The sequence below is a fragment of the Ambystoma mexicanum genome, chromosome 4p, assembly GCF_040938575.1.
Source record: "Ambystoma mexicanum isolate Mex_15411 chromosome 4p, UKY_AmexF1_1, whole genome shotgun sequence".
Taxonomy (NCBI): domain Eukaryota; kingdom Metazoa; phylum Chordata; class Amphibia; order Caudata; family Ambystomatidae; genus Ambystoma; species Ambystoma mexicanum.
Genome location: NC_090927.1, coordinates 105,222,441 through 105,243,643, shown reverse-complemented (window position 1 = coordinate 105,243,643; position 21,203 = coordinate 105,222,441). Strand labels below are relative to the sequence as shown.

Sequence of the window (21,203 nt, the reverse complement as noted above, 5' to 3'; positions counted from 1 at the left end):
CAAGACATCAATAAAGGATTAAAGGATTGCAGTGGCAGGGGAACTTCAGTAGAAGTCCACCTTGTAACAAAAATTAATTCCAAGATCCAGAACCTCTTTCACCCCCCACTCCCGATCCCGCCCCTCCTCTCCCTCCATGTTTTCATGCATATTCCTGTTCTTTTAAACTTTATTCCGGACTTTATTCTGGAGTGTTTCTTCTAGGCAAAGTCAGGCAAACGAGGATTGTTTTCTCTTGCTCAGACCGATAATTGAATGCTTGGTGTATTCTGTAGGGGTCACTAGCGGAAATAACTGTTGTTCTCTACCAGCAATAATCCTCCCTTAAGTTTAACCCCGATTGCTCTGCCATATGATATGATATGGCATTTGTAACGCGCCTATACACAGGTGTTTCAAGGCGCGACGAGGCAGGGAGGGGAGGAAACAAGGGGAAACAGACAACGATCCTACTAGGCCAGGTGTCATTCAGATCGCGCAAGTGCAAGGTGGGGGAGGGGGAAAAGTGCAAGGGGAAGGGGAGGGGGGGAAGTGCAGTAAAGGTAAGTGGCGTAAAGTAATAAATAAATAGGGCCAACTGGTGGCAAGTGTAAGGTAAGTGCAGAACAAGTGCTGGAAAAGGGGGGGGTGCTGTAGGGATACAGAGACAGTCCCGCAGTGCAGAGGGGTTCCAGGGCATCAGTGCAAGTGGAGAGTGGCTGGGCCCAGGACCGAGGCCGTTAAGAGTGGTCCAGTTGCAGAATCAGTGCAGTATCAGTGAGGAATAATTGGCTGTTCAGCAGGGGAAAGGGAGAGAGAAAGCAGAGGCAACGAGGAAGGTTTTGAGGTGCTTCCGGAACCGGAGATGGTTCTCCTCAAGTTTCAGGGAGGCAGGAAGGCTGTTCCAGAGGGAGGCCCCTGCCGCGGAGAGAGATCTACCCCCAGCTCGTTGCTTCGAGAGGCGGCTGACCCTGAGGGAGTTGGAGGCGGATGAGCGAAGGGCTCGGGAAGGAAGATATTTGGGAAGAGAGAGTTGAAGGTATATAGGACCAAGGCCCCAGAAGGCCTTGTGGACAATGCAGATGGTTTTGAACTTTATCCTCGCAGCCACTGGGAGCCAGTGTAGAGATTTCAGTCCTGGAGAGATACGGTCCCTGGGCTTGAGGCCAAGGACAAGTCTCGCAGTTCTGTTCTGTATGAGTTGCAGAGGGCGGAGAGTGGAGGCAGGCAGATTAAGGTAGAGGCTGTTACAGTAATCCAGCTTCGAGAGAACCAGGGCTCGGGAGACAGTGAGCTTCTGGGGGAAGGAGAGGAAGGGAAGAATACCTCTGAGGAGGTGCAGCTGGTAGTGTGACTTCTTAGCGACGTCAGAAATATGAGGAGAGAAGGAGAGTGTGGAGTCGAAGATGACCCCAAGGTTTTTTGCATTGCATGTAGGAGCAGGGAGGGGGCCAAGGGAGGCAGGCCAGAGAGCTGCAGGGAAGGAGGGAGTGGGAGTACCGATGAGTAGAATCTCAGTCTTACTGGCATTAAGGCAGAGGTCATTGGCGGCACACCATTCTTGGATAGCAGACAGACAGACAGTCAGAGATGAGGGAAGGAGAGGGGGAGGCTGAGGGTAGCCTGAAAATGAGCTGGGTATCGTCCGCATAGCACTGGAAATTAGGGCAGAGAGCGGCGATGCGGTGGGCAAGGAGTGCCATATACTGGTTGAAAAGCCAGGGAGAGAGATTTGATCCCTGGGGGACACCACAGGTGGAGAAAAAGATGTCGGAGAGGAAGGACCCCAGTTGGACCTGGGAGGGTCGATTTGAAAGGAAAGAGGTCCGCCACGCCAGAGCCTGACCAGTGATGCCCAGGTTTTCACAGAGACGGTTGAGCAGGATGGCATGGTTGACAGTGTCAAAGGCAGAGGAGAGATCGAGCAGAATGAGAACACACGGAGTGTTGGAATCGAGGTTCAAGAGCAGGTCTTCACGGATGTTCAGGAGAGCAGTTTCCGTGCTTCTGGCAGCTCTGAAACCAGATTGATGGTCATGAAGACTACCAACAGATTCAGCATGGAGGTTTAGCTGGGAGATGGCCAGTTTCTCCAGGAGCTTGCCCAGGAAGGGAGTGATGGAGATAGGGCGATAGTTAGCCGGGCAGGAGGGGTCGGAAGAGGGTTTCTTGAGAAGAGGGTGCACAAGGGAGTGCTTGAGGGGGGAAGGGAAGACTCCAGAGGCGAAGGAGTGGTTGCAAAAGTCAGCCAGGGCAGGAGCCAGGGAGTCGATGTGGTCCTTGATAGTTTTGGAGGAACAGGGGTGAACCTGTTTAGACGAGACTTTCATAGATCGGACTTGTCTGGAAACCTCGTCAACAGAGAAAAGTGGAAAGGCAGAGAAAGAGGGAGGAGGGGTGACTGCAGAAGGGCCAGGGGAAGAGCCGGGAAGGGAGGGAGGGAGGTGAAAGGAGGAGAGCGAGGACAGGATGTCCTGAGTTTGAGATGAAGTGAGAGGCCAATGCAGTGCAGAGGGCCTCGGAGGGGACAGGAGAGGTAGAGACTGCAACAGGGTTGGCCAGCTCCTTGCAGATTTTAAAGAGTTCGGCGGAGTTGTTAGATGCCGCAGAGATGCGGGCTTGGATAAGGGCTCTCTTTTTGGTGAGAACGGAGAGCCGATACTGCCTTTGGAGCAGGCGGCAGGCCAGTTTGTCAGAGGATGAACATGAAGCACGCCATTTCCTCTCTGCAACCCGGCACTTGCGTTTTAGGGTGGCGAGATCGGAGTCATACCAGGAGTTACATTTGGCTTTGGGCTTCAGGCGGATTCTCATGACGGGGGCAAGGATATCAAGAGTAGCAGATATAGCAGAGTGGAGCATGGAGAGGGCTGTGTCAGGGTGGGAGTCAGCCGAAGGGGCGGGGGGAGGAGGGCGAGAAAGTAGCAGCGAAAGCCTCAACTGACACACGCTTCATGGGTCGGATGACCGAGAAGGTGGGTGGCAGTGAAGAGGGTGGCTTTGCCTGTGGGGTAGGGAGGGTGAGGTGGGAGGATAGGAGAAAGTGATCACTCCAGGAGAGAGGAGTGGAGAGAGGGACGGAGAGGGGAAGGTCAGAAGAGATCAGAGCATCAAGAGTGTGCCCAGCAGAGTGAGTAGGCCCAGACGGGAGAATAGAGAGTGAGAGAGAGTCGCAGAGGTCACGAAAGAGAGCAGTGGAGGGACTGGAGGCATCAAGGTGGATGTTGAAGTCGCCAAGAAAGAGGAGTTGAGTGGTTGAGGACAGGAGTGAGGAGGAGAGGTCAGCCCACTCAGAGAGGAAGGAGGAAATTTGACCAGGTGGCCGATAGATAGTAGCCACGGTAAGGGAATGGCTAGGAGAGAGAGAGAGAGAGTCGGCAGATAAGACATTCAAAAGAGGAGTAGGTCTGCGTAGGAGTGACAGTGGCAGGAATCCACTCAGGGAAGATAAGGGCAACACCACCCCCTGCACGGTTAGGCCTGGGCATGGAGAGGATCTTGTAACCGTCAGGTAGGAGTGTGTCAAAGCTGGTGGCAGAGCTGGCTGTGAACCATGTCTCAGTGAGACAGAGGACGTCGAGGTCCAGTTCCTCAAGAAGGTGACGGATATCAGAGGAGTGTTTGATGGCAGAGCGAGAATTTAGAGTGGCAATGTGGAGAAGGTTGCCCTCCTTGAAGAGCTTCCGGGGAGGGGTACAGATCAGAGGTACGCCCTGCGGAGGTGTTGAAGAAGGAGGTGAAGAAGGAGCACGAGAGGGGGCAGGGAGGGAGGGTAGAGGCAAGGTAGCCAAGGATAGAGGAGGGGGGACAGCAGGAGAGGAGAGGAAGTTGATGAGGTGTGGGAAGCGTCTATCAAAGAGGAGAAGGTTGGCCTGAGGGCCTTGGACCAAGATGGTCCCATTAGCGTAGACATTAATGATGGCCTTAGAGGAGCGGAAGGGGGCCAAGAGGACATCCCAACGGGTGCCACCATTAATGGGAGAGGAGGAGAAAGGAGAGAGCACAGAGACCATATGAAGGGTCCATAGGTCAGGCGAAGGCACGAAAAAGAGGATGTCAGTGAGAGTTTCCTTAGAGCAGGCACTAGTGTAGGTGTCAGCGATAGGGAGGCCTGGGTTGGAGACCAGGATGTCCTTTTTAAACTTTTTCCTACCAGATTTAGTGAGGAGAGCAGGATAGTCAATGGAGAAGCAGTTAGAGAAGATAGGCGAGACAGAGAGCACCATGGAGTAGGAGGGAGGGGGGGGGAGACAGATGAAACGAGAGCACGCAGACAGGAAGTGAGCGGCAAGCACAAGTTACCACAATTAGAGCAAACAAACAGTAGAGCGTATTAGGTACCGGGCCACCTAAGTTTGAGAATCCTGCGAGGGGAGAAAAACACCCTAGTTTACCACAGTTCAGAGCAAAAACAGTAGAGGAACGGAGAACAGGTGGAACTGGCGCCTGGCGTCCCCTGCGGACACCTGCAGACACACAGGGAGCCGCACTGTAGGAGTCGCCCTTGGCCTGGGGCCCTTAGCCGCGGGGGCTGCCGGGCAGAGGGCTGCCCAGGAGGGGGAAGGTTATAGGCAGAGGGAGAGGAAAGGGGGGGGTGTGGGCGGGCAGGGAGGCGGGGAGGGAGAGGAAGACCAGGAAGTGGGAGGGGGGAGCAGGAGCAGGCCAAACACCGCGCTAGGAGCGCGAAGAACAAATAAACTAAGTTTGCAAGACAAAACACTCACGGAGGCCCAGGCAGGGCTTCCCAGGCCTGCTGTTCCCCTCAGGCCACCGGCGACCGCTCTCCACGCTCAGCTGGAGAAAGATGCGATCCATAAATTAACACTTTATAAATTGGGGAATCCCGTAGGGGGCTCAATCAGATGGGTGATCTATTTATGGATGAAAAAATTCATAGAATGGGAAACGATAAAACATATTATAGGAGACACCCCCCAACCAGAAAATGCACTATATGAGAATGAGATCCTCGATGGGAAAGATATGGAAGTCATTTCCTGCAGAACCCAAGATACACCCAGGGCTGGGATACATGTTTATGGCAGGAAAGGGTAAAATAAAAGCCTCCACGCTATACAAACTGATAACCACCCGCCTCCCTACGACTCATGGAGCGAAAGAAAAATGGGAAGTGGAACTGGGTCATACGATAACGAACAACCAATGGGAACGGATATGCAGCCTTACTAAAGAAGTATCCTGTAATGCTGTTATAGATTAATACACTATAAGATTATACATAGGACACACTATACACCAGCCAAGCTAAGACGCATATACCCCACTGCAGATAATTGCTGCCCTACATCCGGATCAGAAGAAGCAGACACACTGCACATGTTCTGGTCGTGTGCACGCTTGACGGGGTTCTGGTCAGAAATAAGGAATGTAATGGATGCAATGGCAGACCAACCTATAGAATGGTCCCCAATGATCTGCTTACTGGGAGCCATAGGGAAAATGAACCCGGGGTGGAGGAGGCTGTTGAACTTTGGTTTGCTCCTGGCGAAAAGGGTAATATTGTTAAACTGGAAGAGTAAGAACCCTCCTACGAAAGAGGAATGGGAGAGAGACATGATATGGGCAAACAATAACGAAGAAGCATATATTGAGCAACTACACCATACCGAGAGACATTTGGGCAAGATACAAGCAATATCTAGCCGACCATATCATCGAGGATGAGGACCTTAATGATTAGAGATGTCATTGTCACCCGTTCGATAAGTTAATGAGAAATGTATGTTGTATAAATGTTACAGGTCATGGGTTAATGGCCTGAGTACACTGTTAGGTAAAAAGAAGAGAGCTATATGATGTAAGGTACTTGCATGTGGAAGTTGAAAAATAAAAACCTTATAAAAAAGGAAAAAAAAAGAAAATGGGGAATCCCAGTCATTCCTTAAGGTTAGTTTAACATCACTTACCAGATGGCTGTGGGAATAATCTTTGCCACTCTCATCCCCAGCCAGCATAGTCAATGGTGAGGGATCATAGGAGCTGCAGTCCAAAAAGTATTATGTAGAAAAGGTTGCAGATGTCTGCTGTAGAGAAGGGTCTGAGCTAGTGAGTATTTAACTAGTTTATGTGGCTTAGTGTTGCTTTAAATCTCTATAGTGTGCATGCCTCTTGTCAAGCTGTTGTAGGTTTATTATTGAAAAGTAATTGTGGTCTTCCTCATTTTACCCTTCCAGGCTTTAACCATTCTGCTCTTCTCTCACTTGTATTGCTACAGTTGTAAGGAAGCTACAAGAGTTTGAATTGCCATATGTATCTGTAACTAGCCTGCGGAATCCAGAATACAAAATAATTCTACGGAAAAGGTGAGCAGGTGCTGATGGCCTCCAGACCAGTATTGCATAATGAAATGGCGGGTTGATTGTAGCATTACACATGGAACAATCTCTGTTCTCCTTTTTTTGCGGAGATGTAACTCTGTCACATTTTTGGGTGCAGCAGGAGAGGGGCATTGGTCTGAAACTGTTAATGAGTGTATATTCGGGAGGATGCACTGTGTGTAGCAATAAAACACATCTGCATGACAATGGGGAAAGTCTTGCATTATGGTTCATTCTTGTATTGTGAATTATTGTATTCTGTCATCACAATATGATGTCCTCAGTGTGATCTGCTGACCTAAAAGCAGTTCCCATTTCGGTGCTATTGGTTGAGGGGGTGTCTTGTAACACATCCTCTTTGTACTGAAGCTGGAGGCAAAGCTGCTGCCCCACTTGAATTAATTCTATTATTTCTTGCATAGCATTTTTATTGATGCCAGGGTCTGAAAGCTTTGGTTCCAACCCAACACTTCGTCTCTTTAATGTGTCCTCTGCATTCGCCAGAACACAGTATGTGTTTTTTCTCAGAGGAAAAATGTGTAATGCTGTGATATTACCATCCTGCTTAACTGTGGATTGTATGTCTTCAACCACCATCTTGTAAAATGTTTGATGCAGTCATGTTTCTGGTAGAAGAGCATTATGTGTAGAGTGCTCCTGTTCTCACTGAAACCCCCTCCCTCAGTCCAGACTGGTTAGCCTCTCAACTGCCTCCTTGGGACAGGAGTTGGACAGATCCCAGAAATTCTGGTTGCGGTTATAGTAGTCGTTCGGCGCCTAGAGGCAATAAGGAGCTTGCCCTTTTGTTGGGTACTTGAATTCTGGGCCATTCCCTCCTCAGTGCCCACATTTGGAAATGGAAAGTCTCTGGACTGAATGTTGTGGTGATAAATGTATCTCTTGGGATACAGAGATCACAACATTCAGACCTGGCACTTCCCATTATTTTTTCCAAAGCCGTTTACAGGCATTCAATTGATACTGCACCACCATTCTCAAAGGTAATTAATCGTTGCATGACTACGTCCTACCCAGCCCCGTCTTCCCTTAAAATGCCCTGGCTGAAACGCTTCCTAGAGACTTGTCAGGGTCCCTGTCTGTAGTCAAACCCCACCCTTCCCTCATGATTATGGCGTATCATAGTCCCAGTATGGTATATGACCATTGTGGTGACACAAAGTTACCACACTGATATCCACAAGTCGCAGGCCTAAAACATAAATGGTTGTCTATCCTGTTAGGACTGATTTTATATACTTGACCTGGTGGACAGATGTATATAAGGCCAACCTGGTATAGTGACGGGGACAACTCTGGGAGCTGTAGCCAAACCAGTTGAAGGTAGCAATGTGAGTGGTCTAAGCTGTCTCAAGAGGTGGTGAGCTTGTAAGGGGTTCTCAATGAGCACTGACAAAAATATTTATTTATGGCCATATAACACTGAGAAAAATGACTAGGTAATATTATCACACCACTAATAGACACATATATACAATCATTGGAGTAGGGCAGCATGCATATAAAACCCCTGTAAAGGAAGGCGAGTATTAGTATAAGCACTACATGTCCAGAGAGATGCAATACTAGCTTCAGAAGTCCATCCCTACGATGCATGGGACCTTGTGCCCAAAAGTTCACCAAAGTTACATACAGTTTTGTGAGGCTGGACAAAATGAAGGTTGGGTCTCTGGGGACCAATTAACAGTTCCAAGTGGTAGAGGACAAGTTGTTTTAACTAACAAAAGTATAGACCCTCAGATCTTTTGCTATAATCTGGGGTCTTTTTGATTTTGAAACCTCCTGAGTGAGTATTACCTTTTGCCACCCACTTGTGTGTTTCTCTGACTTTAACTGTTTTATGGAGTCTGGCAAACTCCATAGGCATCTGCTTTTTGTATAGTGACACACCGCACTCTGAGCACTTAATGTTGACACTAAATGTGTAAATACATTGTCTTGGGTGAACTACCGTTCCCAAGAATAGTGAGATAGCTTTTATCTTAACTTTTCCTTTGTGGGTCCAGCACACATCCCCCTATGTGGAGTGCTGGGGGTTACATAGGAACGCCTTATCCCACTTCTCATGTAACATTTTGTTACACTAAACAACTTGAATGGCTGGTGCAAGTGGTTACTTTATACTACCTTTTTGGGCAGGGTACTAGCAGGGTGCTCACTATTCTTAGAGAGGCACAGCTCCTCCCTGCTGATGAGGTCCAACCAGACCGAAACACGTGTCTAGGGTTGCTGTTGGTACTCTTGTTCAGAGGAGAATTTGCTAGCATTTCGGTGCTGGACTGCCCCAGGGCAGGACAAAGACTGATATGTTTGGGGTATTTTCCTCTTGTGAAAGATGCTGAGCTAAAGAATCTGGGTAAGGAACTCGCAAACCGGACTAATGTCTAGCAGAGAGACTTCCAGGACCCCCCCCTTTTTTTTTTTTTGGCTTTCTCAGCTGCAGCATGTTAGGGAGATGTATCATCATTGTGCTTCATCCCCTCTCCCAGTGAGACCCACAGCACATATTGCTGGACTTCTGGACCTTGTTCTTTTAATCCTGAGTGAGTGTAGCCTTTTTCCACTCCTTCATTCGTATTGGCTCTGTCTTTTGGAACTCTATTCTCTGTAAATCTACCTGTACTATGGAGTCTGTCTGCTCCGCAGCTCTTAAAGACATATGTGTTTTACTACTGCAGCACACAGCTCCTTATGGGCAGTGTTGCTTGGGACCCCTAGGGTCCTTCTTTAAGGTTATTTTCCTATATCCTTAAGTCAACTACCGTTCTTAAGGCTAGTATCTCCCCCAAAACGGTCTAGTCTGAGAGATTGGCACACACCCCCTTCAGTGGAGTGCCAAGAGGATACTTGGTATCCCCCTTCTCTCTGCTCCTGTGACTTTTTAGTCACAAACAATCACCTAGTTATGGCTGGCAGCAGTGGACGTGTTTCACCAACTATTGTCCATTTTCTATACCAAGGCTTTATCCATAGCCTCAGCGGTGCACAATAGGGGCACCCAAGTACCAACTTGGGGCTTCCTTTCTTTTGCCATTACTAGCGTGGTTGTTAGCCCTTCTTATACCATTCTGGGAGGGGGAGGTCTGTGTGTGTTTTGCCTTTGGCTGGAACCAGTAGGTATCCCCACCTAGGCTCCAGAGTGTCTGGGCAGGCAGGAAGTCGGGGAGTAGTCTTCCACCCCCCCCGTCCTATGTCAGCCAGAGTGCCTCAATAGAACCAGCTCCCACAGGCGGTCTGGCTGTCCTGACTGGACAGTGTAAGGATTGCAGGTTATCAAGAATAGACGGACACAAGTGATCACATTTCAAGGGTGTTTAATAAACTGTATAGGTAGGTTGGGTTAAATGCTGAATCTAAACCTAAATCTAAGATGGGAGCAAGCTACGATCATCAAATCAAAATAAAGCAGTCCTAGTGGTGTCCTGTCAAATAAAAGGGCCTATACTAATAAACCTATTGCCAATACTTACGCTAAATACAAATGTTTGGGATAGGGCTCACAGGAAAGAAAAGAAGTGTTTGTAAATAAGTCGGGATGCATAATCGTGGTCTCCCTTCCTCACGTTTTGAGCATGGGACAAGGTGGGACTCTGGAGCACAGCACATGCTCGAGCTTCCCCAGTAGCTATCGGGACCGTCGATGGCCAAGTCTTTTTTTTGTCAAGTTTCTTGCCTTCCAAACTCCATAGGTATCTGCTTTTTGTATGGTGACGCAATGCACTGAAGGTGTAGTGTCGCAGAGAAATCCTTTAGATTGCTCCCAAGGTTTAAGTACATTTTCTTGTATGAACCACTGTTCCCAAGAATAGTAAAGTGAAATTGACTTTACTTACCTTTTTCTCTTTAGTAGGTTCAGCAAACACCATCTTACCATCTTATGTGGAGTGCTGGGGGCAGGGGTTACTTAGTAGCCCCTTTTCCCACCTACTCATGTAACATTTGTTACCCTAACTACTTTAAATGGCTGGTGGCAGTGGTTTAATTTCCCTACCATTGGGTGCTCATTTTGTCAAAATGAGCTCAGTCTTCTTTTTTTGCCATTTTCTGGTTGTGAGGTCTTTCCTGGGTTTTACTCTGCGTGCCAAGCCAGGTCTGAGCTCTTTCATTTTGTGTTTGGTGGGCTTCAGTACTGAAACCCACCTCTGGCTCCAGTGTGTCTGGAAGGGCAGGAAGCTAGTGAGGTTCCCGAAACTCACCTGTCCTTTGTCTTTAGAAATGCCTGAATGCACCCAATCCTGATTGGCTGGCTGTCCTTTTAGGACAGCCACCCTGCTGTGTGATTGACAGCCTAGGCTGTGCATGAATGGGAGAAACCTGCTTAAAAGGCGTGGGTTTTGGGACTCAAAACGCTCTAACACTGGGAAGAACAATCTAACGACAAAACCGTGAACAAAGCTTGCTGCATCCTCTTGGACCTTATAATTGCCCTGTGAAGCCCTGCTGCTGTGCTGAAACTCCTTTTTCTGATCGACAAGAGAAGCTCCGGAAGGGATGACTTCTTCCCCTGGGCTAGTGGGACCAACTAACCCTGAGACGAACTCCACTGGAACACCTTCCCCGACTGGCTGTACTTATTTGCTGCTGCAGTAATCGAGTGCGAGGGGTCGAGAAATCTGTAGTCTATTGTAACATCTGCAATCCGGCCAGAAACTCCAGGAGTCTCTTAAGGACCCTTCAGAAGCAGGATGACCAGAGCTTGATTCCCCTCACCAGAGTGAAGGAAGCCCAACCGGTGTCCAATGTCCACGGTGGTGCTGTTTACAGAGCGCTGAAACCGCAAAGCGCTGCTGATCTGAAAAGAGCCCGTCGCTGCCTCCGACCTCTGAACTGCTGCTGCAGGAGGTTTCTAGATGTCCTCCCTCTTGTCCCCACGACTAAGGCCAAGGAACCCAGGTTCTGCATCACTGCGACTAGACAGAAGCCAGCTGGACTGTTAGGCAAGATTGTATGCAGTACCCTTTGGGTGCACTACAACAACCCTGACCTCCTGGCAATAGGATCCCAACCTTTGGTATAAGCTTGTACTACACAGGTTGTTTGCGTGTTGAGCAGCCAGGCTTATCTCAAGAGGGATCAATGTGAGCTGTAGGGGAGTTGCACAGAAATTCACATTGCCAAGTATTCAATTAAACACTTACACACAGGGTTTCTTGAATAAACAATTTATTTATCAGTCAGTTAGGGTAAGCCTTCAGAAGAGAGCAATAAAACAGTAACACTTAAATATACTTTAAAAAATACACTCTTAATATCTCTAAATCACCACAGACACAACCTACACCCTCAGGTGACTTCAATAGCTAGGGTGCTGGAGACATTAATCTATCACTGTTGCATTTATGATCATTTAGGAGTAAGTCAAAGGGAAAGGTTATTAGAACATACAAGAGACCACAAATCTTCTTTAAGCAGGCAATTACTTGAGATCCCCCAGTACCAGTCATTCAGTGGAACAGGCTAAGCCAAATTCAATCGGCAAAAGTCTATATGAGCTGAAGCACTTCTTTGCAGGTAAGTAAGAAATGTCTTTGCACAATGTTTTAGAAGTCTTTGAAGAAAAAGAAGAATCAATGTTGGGCCACAAGCTGATTAGACGTAAGCAACTCCTACAGCAAGAGGTAAGTTCTCTCATACTTTTACAGTACCTTTGTATTCAAGAGAAAGTGCAGCAGATGACTTCTGTTCCTGGGCCTCAGTTGTGGGGACAAGAGGGAGGACTTCTGGGTACTCCTGCACTGCAATGGGACGGTCACCGCTCGCAACCGGCAATCTTCAAACAAGTGGCTGTTCGTTGTTTCAGCTCCTCGCGTCTACCACAAATAGCAACACTGTGGTTCCTGGCTGTCGAGATGGACTTTCCTTGCTTCTGAAGTCCCGCACTCTGTTGGGAGGGGGGTGCTCAGGCTTGGTCATTCCTGCTTCCTGGGAGTCTGGAGGATCTTCCTGGATCTCTTGTCCAGTTTAAAGGCAACACCCACAAACTGGTATTCCTCTCCCTGGCATTTTGGTTTCCAGCAGCAACTCTGCAGAAAGTCAACCAGCTCCAAGAAGGATGTCCAGGTGGCTTACTTTGCAGTTGATTGGTCCGACTAACTCAACGAGAGAAGTCATCCTTGCAGGAGCATCTCTGTTGATACGAATTTGGAGTTTCAGCACAGCAGCAGGGCTTCACCGGGAAAACCAACGGTCCAGGCGTTGCAGCAGGCGTCCTCCTCAAGTTCTTCTTTGGTTCCTTCGTCCGGTAGTCGACTCTGCCTTCCAAGCCAAAAGTCTTGCCTTTTATTCAGTTCTCTCCCATTCATTCCAGCCTAGCTGTCAGTCACCCAGCAGGGTGGCTGTCCTTGCTGGACAGTCAGCCAGCCAACCACTACAGAGTGCATTTGGGTCTCCTAGGAGACTAAGCAGAGGGAGTTTCGGGCACCTCCCTCACTTCCTGCACACCCCAGACACCATGGAGCCAGAGGCGGGCTTCACTCATGAATCCCGCCAAAGGCAAAGCAAACAAAGGGACCAAACCTGGTTTGGTGCGCAGAGTAAATCTCAAGAAGGACGTTTCCACAAATAAATGGCAGAAAAAGAAGACCGGAACATTTTGACAAATGCAGCACGTGGTAAATGCACACCACGGTAGTTAAAAGTAAACCACTGCCACCAGCCGTTCATTGAGGAAAGGGTAACATAAAAATGTTACATGAGAAGCTAGACAAAGGGGATTCTAAGTAACCTCTTCAGCACCCTATTGTAAGATAGTGTGTGCTGGGTATAGAAAGTTACACATGTAAGTAAAGTCAATTTCACTTTACAGCTCTTGGAAACAGTCATTTATCCAAGAGAAGGTATTTAAACCTTGAGGAAATCTTTAATACTTCCCAGTGCCACTGCACTGAAGGTGGTATGTGTCACAATGTAAAAAGATGATGCCTATAGAGTTTGTCAGGCTCCATACCCAAAAGAAACAGTTTAAATCACAGTAAAATACATGAATGGGGAAAAAGGTCTCCCTCTCTCAGGTTCAAAATTAAAGTCCTAGAGTCCAGCAAAAGTGCTGAGGGTCTCTAAGGTAGTGAGGAATTAGCAAAGTTCTGAGAATTCTCCCTAACAAAAAAGTATTTAAACCTTGAGAAATCTAAAGGATTTCTGTGTGATACTGCGCTGAAGGTGCTCTGTGTCCCCATACAAAAAGTTGATGCCTATGAAGTTTGTCAGACACCAAAAACAGAGGAAACGCATAATCCAAATCAGGTCAAAACACATGAGTGAGAAAAAGGTCTCACTCCAGGGTTGAAATTAAAAAGTCCTAAAGTCAAGCAAAAAGCTGGGGGTGTCTAATGATGTAAGGGAATTAGCACAGAAATTAGAGTTTTCCCTAACAAAGTGAAGCAGAAGGCTTTAATGTCCTCAACGTCAGGACGGGTATAAACAATTGGCAAAAAGATGGGGGACCAATAGGAATCTATGGCGGGAAAGGTGCAAAAAGAATCTTTCCTAACTTTATCCTACACTTTGCTCGTGTAAAGGAAAGGGGCCCTCTTCCATAGCTGCTTGTGCTGCCAATTCTGGCAGCTGTGCAGCATCATCTCCTAGTGGTCTCGAGTATCAGCCCCATGTACAAACATTCTGTTCTAATCCGGCCACCAGTGACCTTGCAATAAAAGGTTAATGACATTAAACAAGTATGCCCGATGAATTGCTGCCACTGTTTTCTACAATTTGAAATGCCCCTCCCCGGTCTTTTCCAGACACCGATTTCTTTTAGGACTTGTTCCCTGGAAAGCTTAATATTTTCTTGAGCAGACTTGGTTTTTGAAGTCTACTTTGCATGTTTAGAGCAGTAAATAAGCATTGCACCTCTGGTAGCTTCAGGTGGCATTCACCGTTAGCCCTTCATTAATAGCTTTGTGGCCTATTTTCCAAACCTAGGATTACTCATGTAAGTAGCAGATTGTGTTCCAGTTCTCAATCTGATTGCATTTTTACTAATTGTTAAAAAATAAATAGTGGTCTATTTTGGAGAATCAAGTGATGTCACATTTACCTTACTTAAATCTGACTGGGTACCTTGCTTATTTTTCTATTTTCTTTCTAGTTACTGGGATTCCTCTTATGATAATGATGTAATGGATAACCGAGTGGGCCTGAATTTACTGTATGCTCAAGTAAGTGCTCATCTAGCTGTCATTGGTATGCTGACTTATGCATGCTATCTGCTGACTTCCCAATGACTAGGAGAGGTCTGAGGTTTAACAAAGTCATTACTTCCTTGGGAGCATAGACTAGTTTCATGAGTTTTTTCATTGATGTCGGTTTACGAAGGGTGAATGTCAGTGAGTTTGCCCTTTCAATGAGGGCCATTAGAGGCATGTAAATGAGCAGACTAGTTCATCTGGATGGTTTTGTGAGATGGGCATAGGGTATGGTTTATGTCCACATGAAGACTTATCCATAGTTGTTGTGTAGAATAAAATCATATCCAGAAACGGGCGTGCAGAAGCTATTATAAATTGGTGTCTCTTTGCTTTCAGACTGTCTCCGACATTGAGCGCGGATGGATTCTGGTCAATAAGGAGCAGCACCGGCAGTTGAAGTCTCTGCAGGAGAAGGTATCGAAGAAGGAGGTAGGTGCAGCTGTGCATACAGCAGAATAACTGTTGCAGGAGTTTGTCCTTCAGCGTCCAACTCTCTGTACACTTTTAGCCAATCTGGGTTCTTTGCACAGAGCACAAGGCAATTTCTGTTTGGACTGGGGGGATCCAGGACCAGAACCCCCCCACTTCCTACAATATTGGGTAATCTCCCTCCTACATGTTTCATCCCTCGCTCCAAAACGCTTTTGCTTACCATCACAACTCCTCGCCAACCATGCAGTTCACCAGAAACATTATGGACACTGCATCACGGCAATCTCACCCGCGTTGCCTTAGACCCCCATCTGCACGCCATCTACCATTAAATGAAAACTGATGCTGACCAAGCTAATCGCCACACAGGACTTGGACGCCATCTTCATTATTGTGACCTGCTTGACATCCTCCTCTACACACATCCTAAATGTCCTCCTCTCCAGCGGCTACAGAATTCTCCAACAAGACCGTCCAAACAAGATAGGCGGAGGCCTCGCCACCATTGGCCATTGCCACCATTGGCTCTTTCGGAATCCTTTGCTGACACTTCCCGCTCTATCCAACGGACAATATAGTTCTTGCCTCATCTACAGACCACCCACGCCCAACACCTCCTTCATTGTGGACTTCAGGACTTGGTCACCACTGTCTCAAGTATGCTAACAACATCTTCCTCTGCAACTTCAACATCCCAGGCAACCCAGCAACCAAGTCAGTGAAGGAAGATCTCCACTGCCTACTCGACACTCTGAGCCTCACACAGCACAAGAAAGACCCAACTAACAAGAAAGTTAATATGCTTAAACTTATCATATCCCTGCCCACCCTTCATCACAGCTCTGAATCCCGCTCAACTGGTCAGACAATCTGTCGATCCCTTTTTGACAGTAACGCCACACCAGCCAAGGAAACCTATCGGAGACCACCAAACAAGCCTTCGGATCTTTTGAGAACTTCCCAGTGTTGGCTCTAATGGAAGACCTCGCCAAACTAGCTCCACTTCACATGGGCTGATCTACCCATTACAAACCACGACTGTGACTTGCTTGCCCAAGAACTCGACCGCCATGCTCCAGTGAACAATGCACCCTCATACCTAAACCTTCTGCATGCTGATGCACTCAAGGACTCTACCTCCACAGACAAACCATCAGAAAACAAGAAAAGACTTAACAAATATCCTGCAGCACGTTCAACCTCTCCCAAGGAACTCTTGTGCTACATGCAGATGACTGATCATCACTGCAAGGGCAAACAATGAGAGTCAACCCTTCTTCAAAGTCGTCAAGCACTCAATCAACCCTCTGCCCAACTGACCCATACCACACCATCAAATAAATCCTCTGCCAACACAGACACCAACAATCATCCAACTGACAGCACCGTAACCATCCAATCTCTCAAAACCACAAATACCTGGACAACTTTCAAGACACTCACTGCCACCCTATAATCCTCAAGGACACATCATACGCGGATGACCTTCTCCCAGCCTCTGTACTCAAGACACTTCCTACTGAAGCACTCTTCCCTTAACTGACAATCAGAAGCTTCCTTTCTCTAGGCACCATCCCTTCGAACCTCAAGATTGGATAAATCCTCTTGCCCAAGAAACCAACACTTTAACCTGAGAACCTTAGAAACTATCGACCATTTTCCCTTCCTAGGTAAGATCCTTGAGGAAGCGGTAATCCCGATCCCGGTAGCAGCCAGGGATGGAGGAGAAGACAGCCAAACTGCCCAAGAAGGCCCAAGCGGCACAGGGGAAGTCTTCGTCGTTGATGGAGCTGGTGGTGGCTGCTCTCACGGAGGCGAGGGTCTGACCCCGTAAAGGTAGCCCCCCACCGCGCCAAAGGTGTCCCAGCCTCTGAGGTGAGAAACTGCAGCAGTGACTTTGGCGAAGTGCAGGCATGCCCGGAGAAGAGGATGACGTCTCTGAGCCTGACTCAGATCCCTCAGGGTGGAAAAGGGTGTTGGGGGGGAATGGAGGTTCTGGCCCCTGATCATCCTCCTCCTCCAGCAAAGAAGAGGAAGCATCATCCGACGCCCCGGTTCATCCACACTGGGCCCCTCACCCCCGATGGACACGGACATGGATATGGCAACTGTGACTATATCATTACAGCGGGCAGTGGGTCCCAGCAGCTGAGGGCATCCCCAGAGGATGAGGTGGAGTCATTCCAATCCATGGTCGCTAAAGCCTCCAAGCTTTTCCAGCTTTTGCCAGAGGAAACCAACAAGGATGGTTTCCTATTACAGAGATGCGAGGCCAAGAGGAAGACCATCATGGAGGTGCCCCTTTTGAACGACTTGTGGGAGGAGAGCCTGGCCCTCTTCAAGATCACTTGCACGGCTCTGGCTAAACGGGATAGGCTGGAGAAGAGGTATTGGGTGCCTGAATCCGCACCCAAGTGCCTGAGGTTGCTGGAATCGGTGGCCGCAAAGAAACAGTTGGTTAACCCGTCCTCATGGTCTTCGGAACCACCGGAAAGCAAGGAGAAGATGGACACCATGTTAAGTGTTGGGTAAGATGGTAAATGCTCCTGACCAGTGTCAATCCCAGAACCTTTTGCTTTACTGGTGGATTATTTTTCCTTGTACCTCTGTTGGGGAGAATTTTCAGTTTAGTGCTAAATTCATCCCACCTTAGAGACCCCCAGCTCGTTTGCTGAACTTTGGGACTTTGTACTTTTAATTCGAAGTGTTTTCTGTGTTTCTTTTGACTTTGGAGTCTGACAAACTCCATAGCCATAATCTTTACATTGACACACAGCACCTTCAATGCAGTGGCACATGGAAGTCTCTTAGATTTCCCACAGGTTTAACTACCTTCTCTTGGTAAAACTACTGTTTCTGATGCTTGTTAATCTGTTTAGAATCACATGCTGTGCATATGGTCCGACATCCAGTGGTAACCACGGAGTATTGCATCTGGACTTTCGGGGACCGAAAGGGAATGTCAGCATAGGCGTGTCTGAAACACTATTTCTATCGTGACGTGTGTAGTACCCAAAATCCCTCACGTGCCGAGGTCCCTCAGATTGTTTTTTTCCGCCCAGATAACTGGTCGCCCTATAGCGGAGCTCTTACTAGAGACATTGTTTATCTTTACCGAATTGTCAGTTTATTCCCCGTTAAGTCACTTCGCCAATAACATCTTCGACGAAGACTGCGGGGAATAGTCTACGGCTGTGGATTTCGGCACCTAAGATCCGGCGGCCGGATTGTCCACGTGGTCTGGCCCTCTGGCTGCCCTATACAGTAGGGAGAGTGGGGTTGGGGCGGCCATATTGTTTAGTATGTCTTTCCTCCTTTCCCCTCTTTTCCCTTTCGGTCTTGTCATCCTTCCCTTTTGCTATGGAAAGGACTCCTTTTAGATTCTGCCCTAAGTGTAGGGTCAGATATCCTTGGAAGGACGAACACAGGACGTGTAACGCCTGTCTCCCACAAGAGCGCGACGCGAAGCGGTGTGCGGCGTGCAAACTCCTTCGGCCTAAGACCCTTAAGGAGCGCCGTGTAAAGCGGTGGGCTGTGTACGGCATGTCACGCGTGGAGCCCACCGCCACACCAGCCGAAAGTGACGGGGGTACTTCGGATGACCAAACGTCCAACACGGACGTTATAGACCTTGAGGCAGACACTTCTAGATCCGCCACGCCCGTCCCTGACCCTTCCAGGCTCGACTCTGGTCTTGCTACAGGGACCACACCCGGTGACAGGGGCATACAAGCGCATCGCACTAAACACACAACCCCTACGCCAATTTCAACGCCTTCATCGAATAAGACAAAAGCGCCAATGGGGCCACCGAGTCTTCGCCGGTTCCCTGGGATCGCTCTGATCCAAGGCCTTCCCCCCGCATTCGCAGCAGCGCATGGTGACTGGGCAATCTAGACAAACCAAGGGCCTCCTAAGCCTACACGCATCGAAAGTCGGGAGCCCGACGCTTCGAGTTCCAAGGCCTCAGTAGGCCCGAAAACTACGGCTAGGCCTCTAGCCGGGTCCCTGGGATCGCTCTGATCCAAGGCCTTCCCCCCGCATTCGCAGCAGCGCATGGTGACTGGGCAATCTAGACAAACCAAGGGCCTCCTAAGCCTACACGCATCGAAAGTCGGGAGCCCGACGCTTCGAGTTCCAAGGCCTCAGTAGGCCCGAAAACTACGGCTAGGCCTCTACCCGGAAACTCGTCCGCTAAGCCTCCTGGTGGCACGGACAGTATTTCTACTGCCGACAAATCATCGGAGCTTTTGTCTCACGACGATTCAGCGACTATCCAAAGTAACATCTGAAGAATTGCAGCGGCAGTGGGCCTTATTCCGGTTCCGCCGAAGGTTATGGGTCAATCCGCGGAAAAGATTTTCGGCGGATTGGATTCCCGATTCCGATGATATTTACATAGTCCAGAGAGACTCTCCAACACCCTTGGAGGTTCCCGTTGACGCCAAAGTGCAGAGAATGTCCCTTCTCCCGCTGGCCTGTTTGGGTCCTCTAAATGGACTACAGAAAAATGTGAGGGTTGTATGGATCGTCTGGAGCGGATTATCAGTTCTTCTGATCATCCGCCCCCGAAAAGGGCTCGGCTAGACCCTAACACACAAATTCAAGTAGATCAGTCTCAGGTTTTCCAACAAGAAGACGTGATCCATATGGATACTTCAAAATCTATAATGTTGAAGAGGAAGCTTCCTTTCTTAAACTATGAGGAGGATCGACAGTATACGACGGACAACTGGGAGGAAATCGAGCAGGAAGGTGAAAACCCTTGGACACAACAAGATCAGGACTCGGATATTTTGCGCCTAGATTCTCCTCCGTCCACCCCAGCTCGCCAGGCCTCCCCTGTGGATAACCAAATGGCTTGCAACTCCATGTTGAAGAAAGCTGCAGAATTCTTCAAAATTGCCACTCTAGAGGCGGTACCGGAGCAGGATTTCGTGGAGGATATTATTAAAGAAAAACCTCTGGTGAGTCAATCCATCCCCCTCAACTCTGTTAAGAGACGGGTAGCTCCCTCTTTGGTCACACCTGCTCAGACACAGGCAGTGAACCCGAGAGTCGAAAAATTATTTCGGTCTTCTCCTACCGACCCTCTGTACATCAAAGGGCACGCCATCCCAGACTGACTGGTAGTGACTACCACTCGAAAGAGGGCAGGGGTATCCCTTGCCACGGGAGAATCACCATCGGACAAGGAGTCTAGAAGGTTATATGCCCTGGGCAAACGTGTCACATCAGCAGCTGCATACACCATTCGGGTTGCTAATAATACTACATTATTAGCAAGCTATGCTGATGCCCAATGGAACTTACTCCAAGAAGGCCCCCAGGAGGTTCCTGAACCCGCCAGAACAAAGCTTCTCGCCATTGTTTCGGAGGGAAAACTGGTTAACCAGAATGTGGTGAAGAACACCCTGGACACTGCAGAAACAGCAGGCAGGTCTCTTGCACAAGGTACTCAGACACGCATGGTTGCGTACATCGTGCTTCAGACCTGAGACTCAGGCCTCCCTCATTAATAAACCCATTGAGAAGACTAACCTCTTCGGGAAAGCAGTTGATGAAGCGTTGGAGACGGCCAAGAAGGAGCACGAGACTATAAGGTCTTTGCACCAAAAACTCTCCTCCCAGAGGAGTAACAATTCTCGGCGGTCCTTTCGAGGACAAGCCTGTGCCGGTCAGAACTATGGCACGGGTAACTTCAACACAAATCAAGCATCCGGAAGCCCTACTTACTACCCCTCAAGGGGTCAGAAACGCAGCAAAGGTAGAGGCAGAGGCCCCAATCCCAGAGGAGCCACAGCCTCTGTTCAAAAATGACCACCAAGGCCATGTCCCCTCCCATGTCTCCCCAGTCGGGGGGCGATTAACATCTTTCCTCAAGGCATGGGAGGGGATAACTTCCGACCAGTGGGTCTTAAAGACGGTCGCCCACGGTTATTGCGTGGAATTCGCCCGACCTCCACAGATCAGACCGCCGCACTCACGGCACCTTTCACCGGACCATCTGGAGATCCTGATCCAAGAGGTGGAAGCACTGCTGGGAAAGGACGCCATAGAAGCTGTCCCTATTTTTCAGGTAAACAAGGGTATTTATTCAGTGTACTTCCTTGTACCCAAAAAGGATCTCACCATGCGTCCTGTTGTAGATCTGCACCCAGCGAACAAATTTATAAAACCCCAGAAGTTTCGCATAGTAACACTGCAGGAGGTAATCCCATTGCTGAAACAGGGGGTCTTCATGGCAACA

At 48.6% G+C, this 21,203-nt stretch overlaps 1 protein-coding gene across 1 annotated transcript in view; it reads left to right on the top strand.

The window, feature by feature from the left end:
• Positions 1-21,203, top strand: part of SNX17 (sorting nexin 17) — a 335,778-nt gene that overhangs the window by 248,772 nt on the left and 65,803 nt on the right. Inside the window, exons 7-9 of the mRNA XM_069605478.1 lie at positions 6,215-6,302; positions 14,422-14,491; positions 14,858-14,950. Of these exons, the coding sequence (XP_069461579.1) occupies positions 6,215-6,302; positions 14,422-14,491; positions 14,858-14,950 (251 nt within the window). The remainder of the gene's footprint in view (positions 1-6,214; positions 6,303-14,421; positions 14,492-14,857; positions 14,951-21,203) is intronic.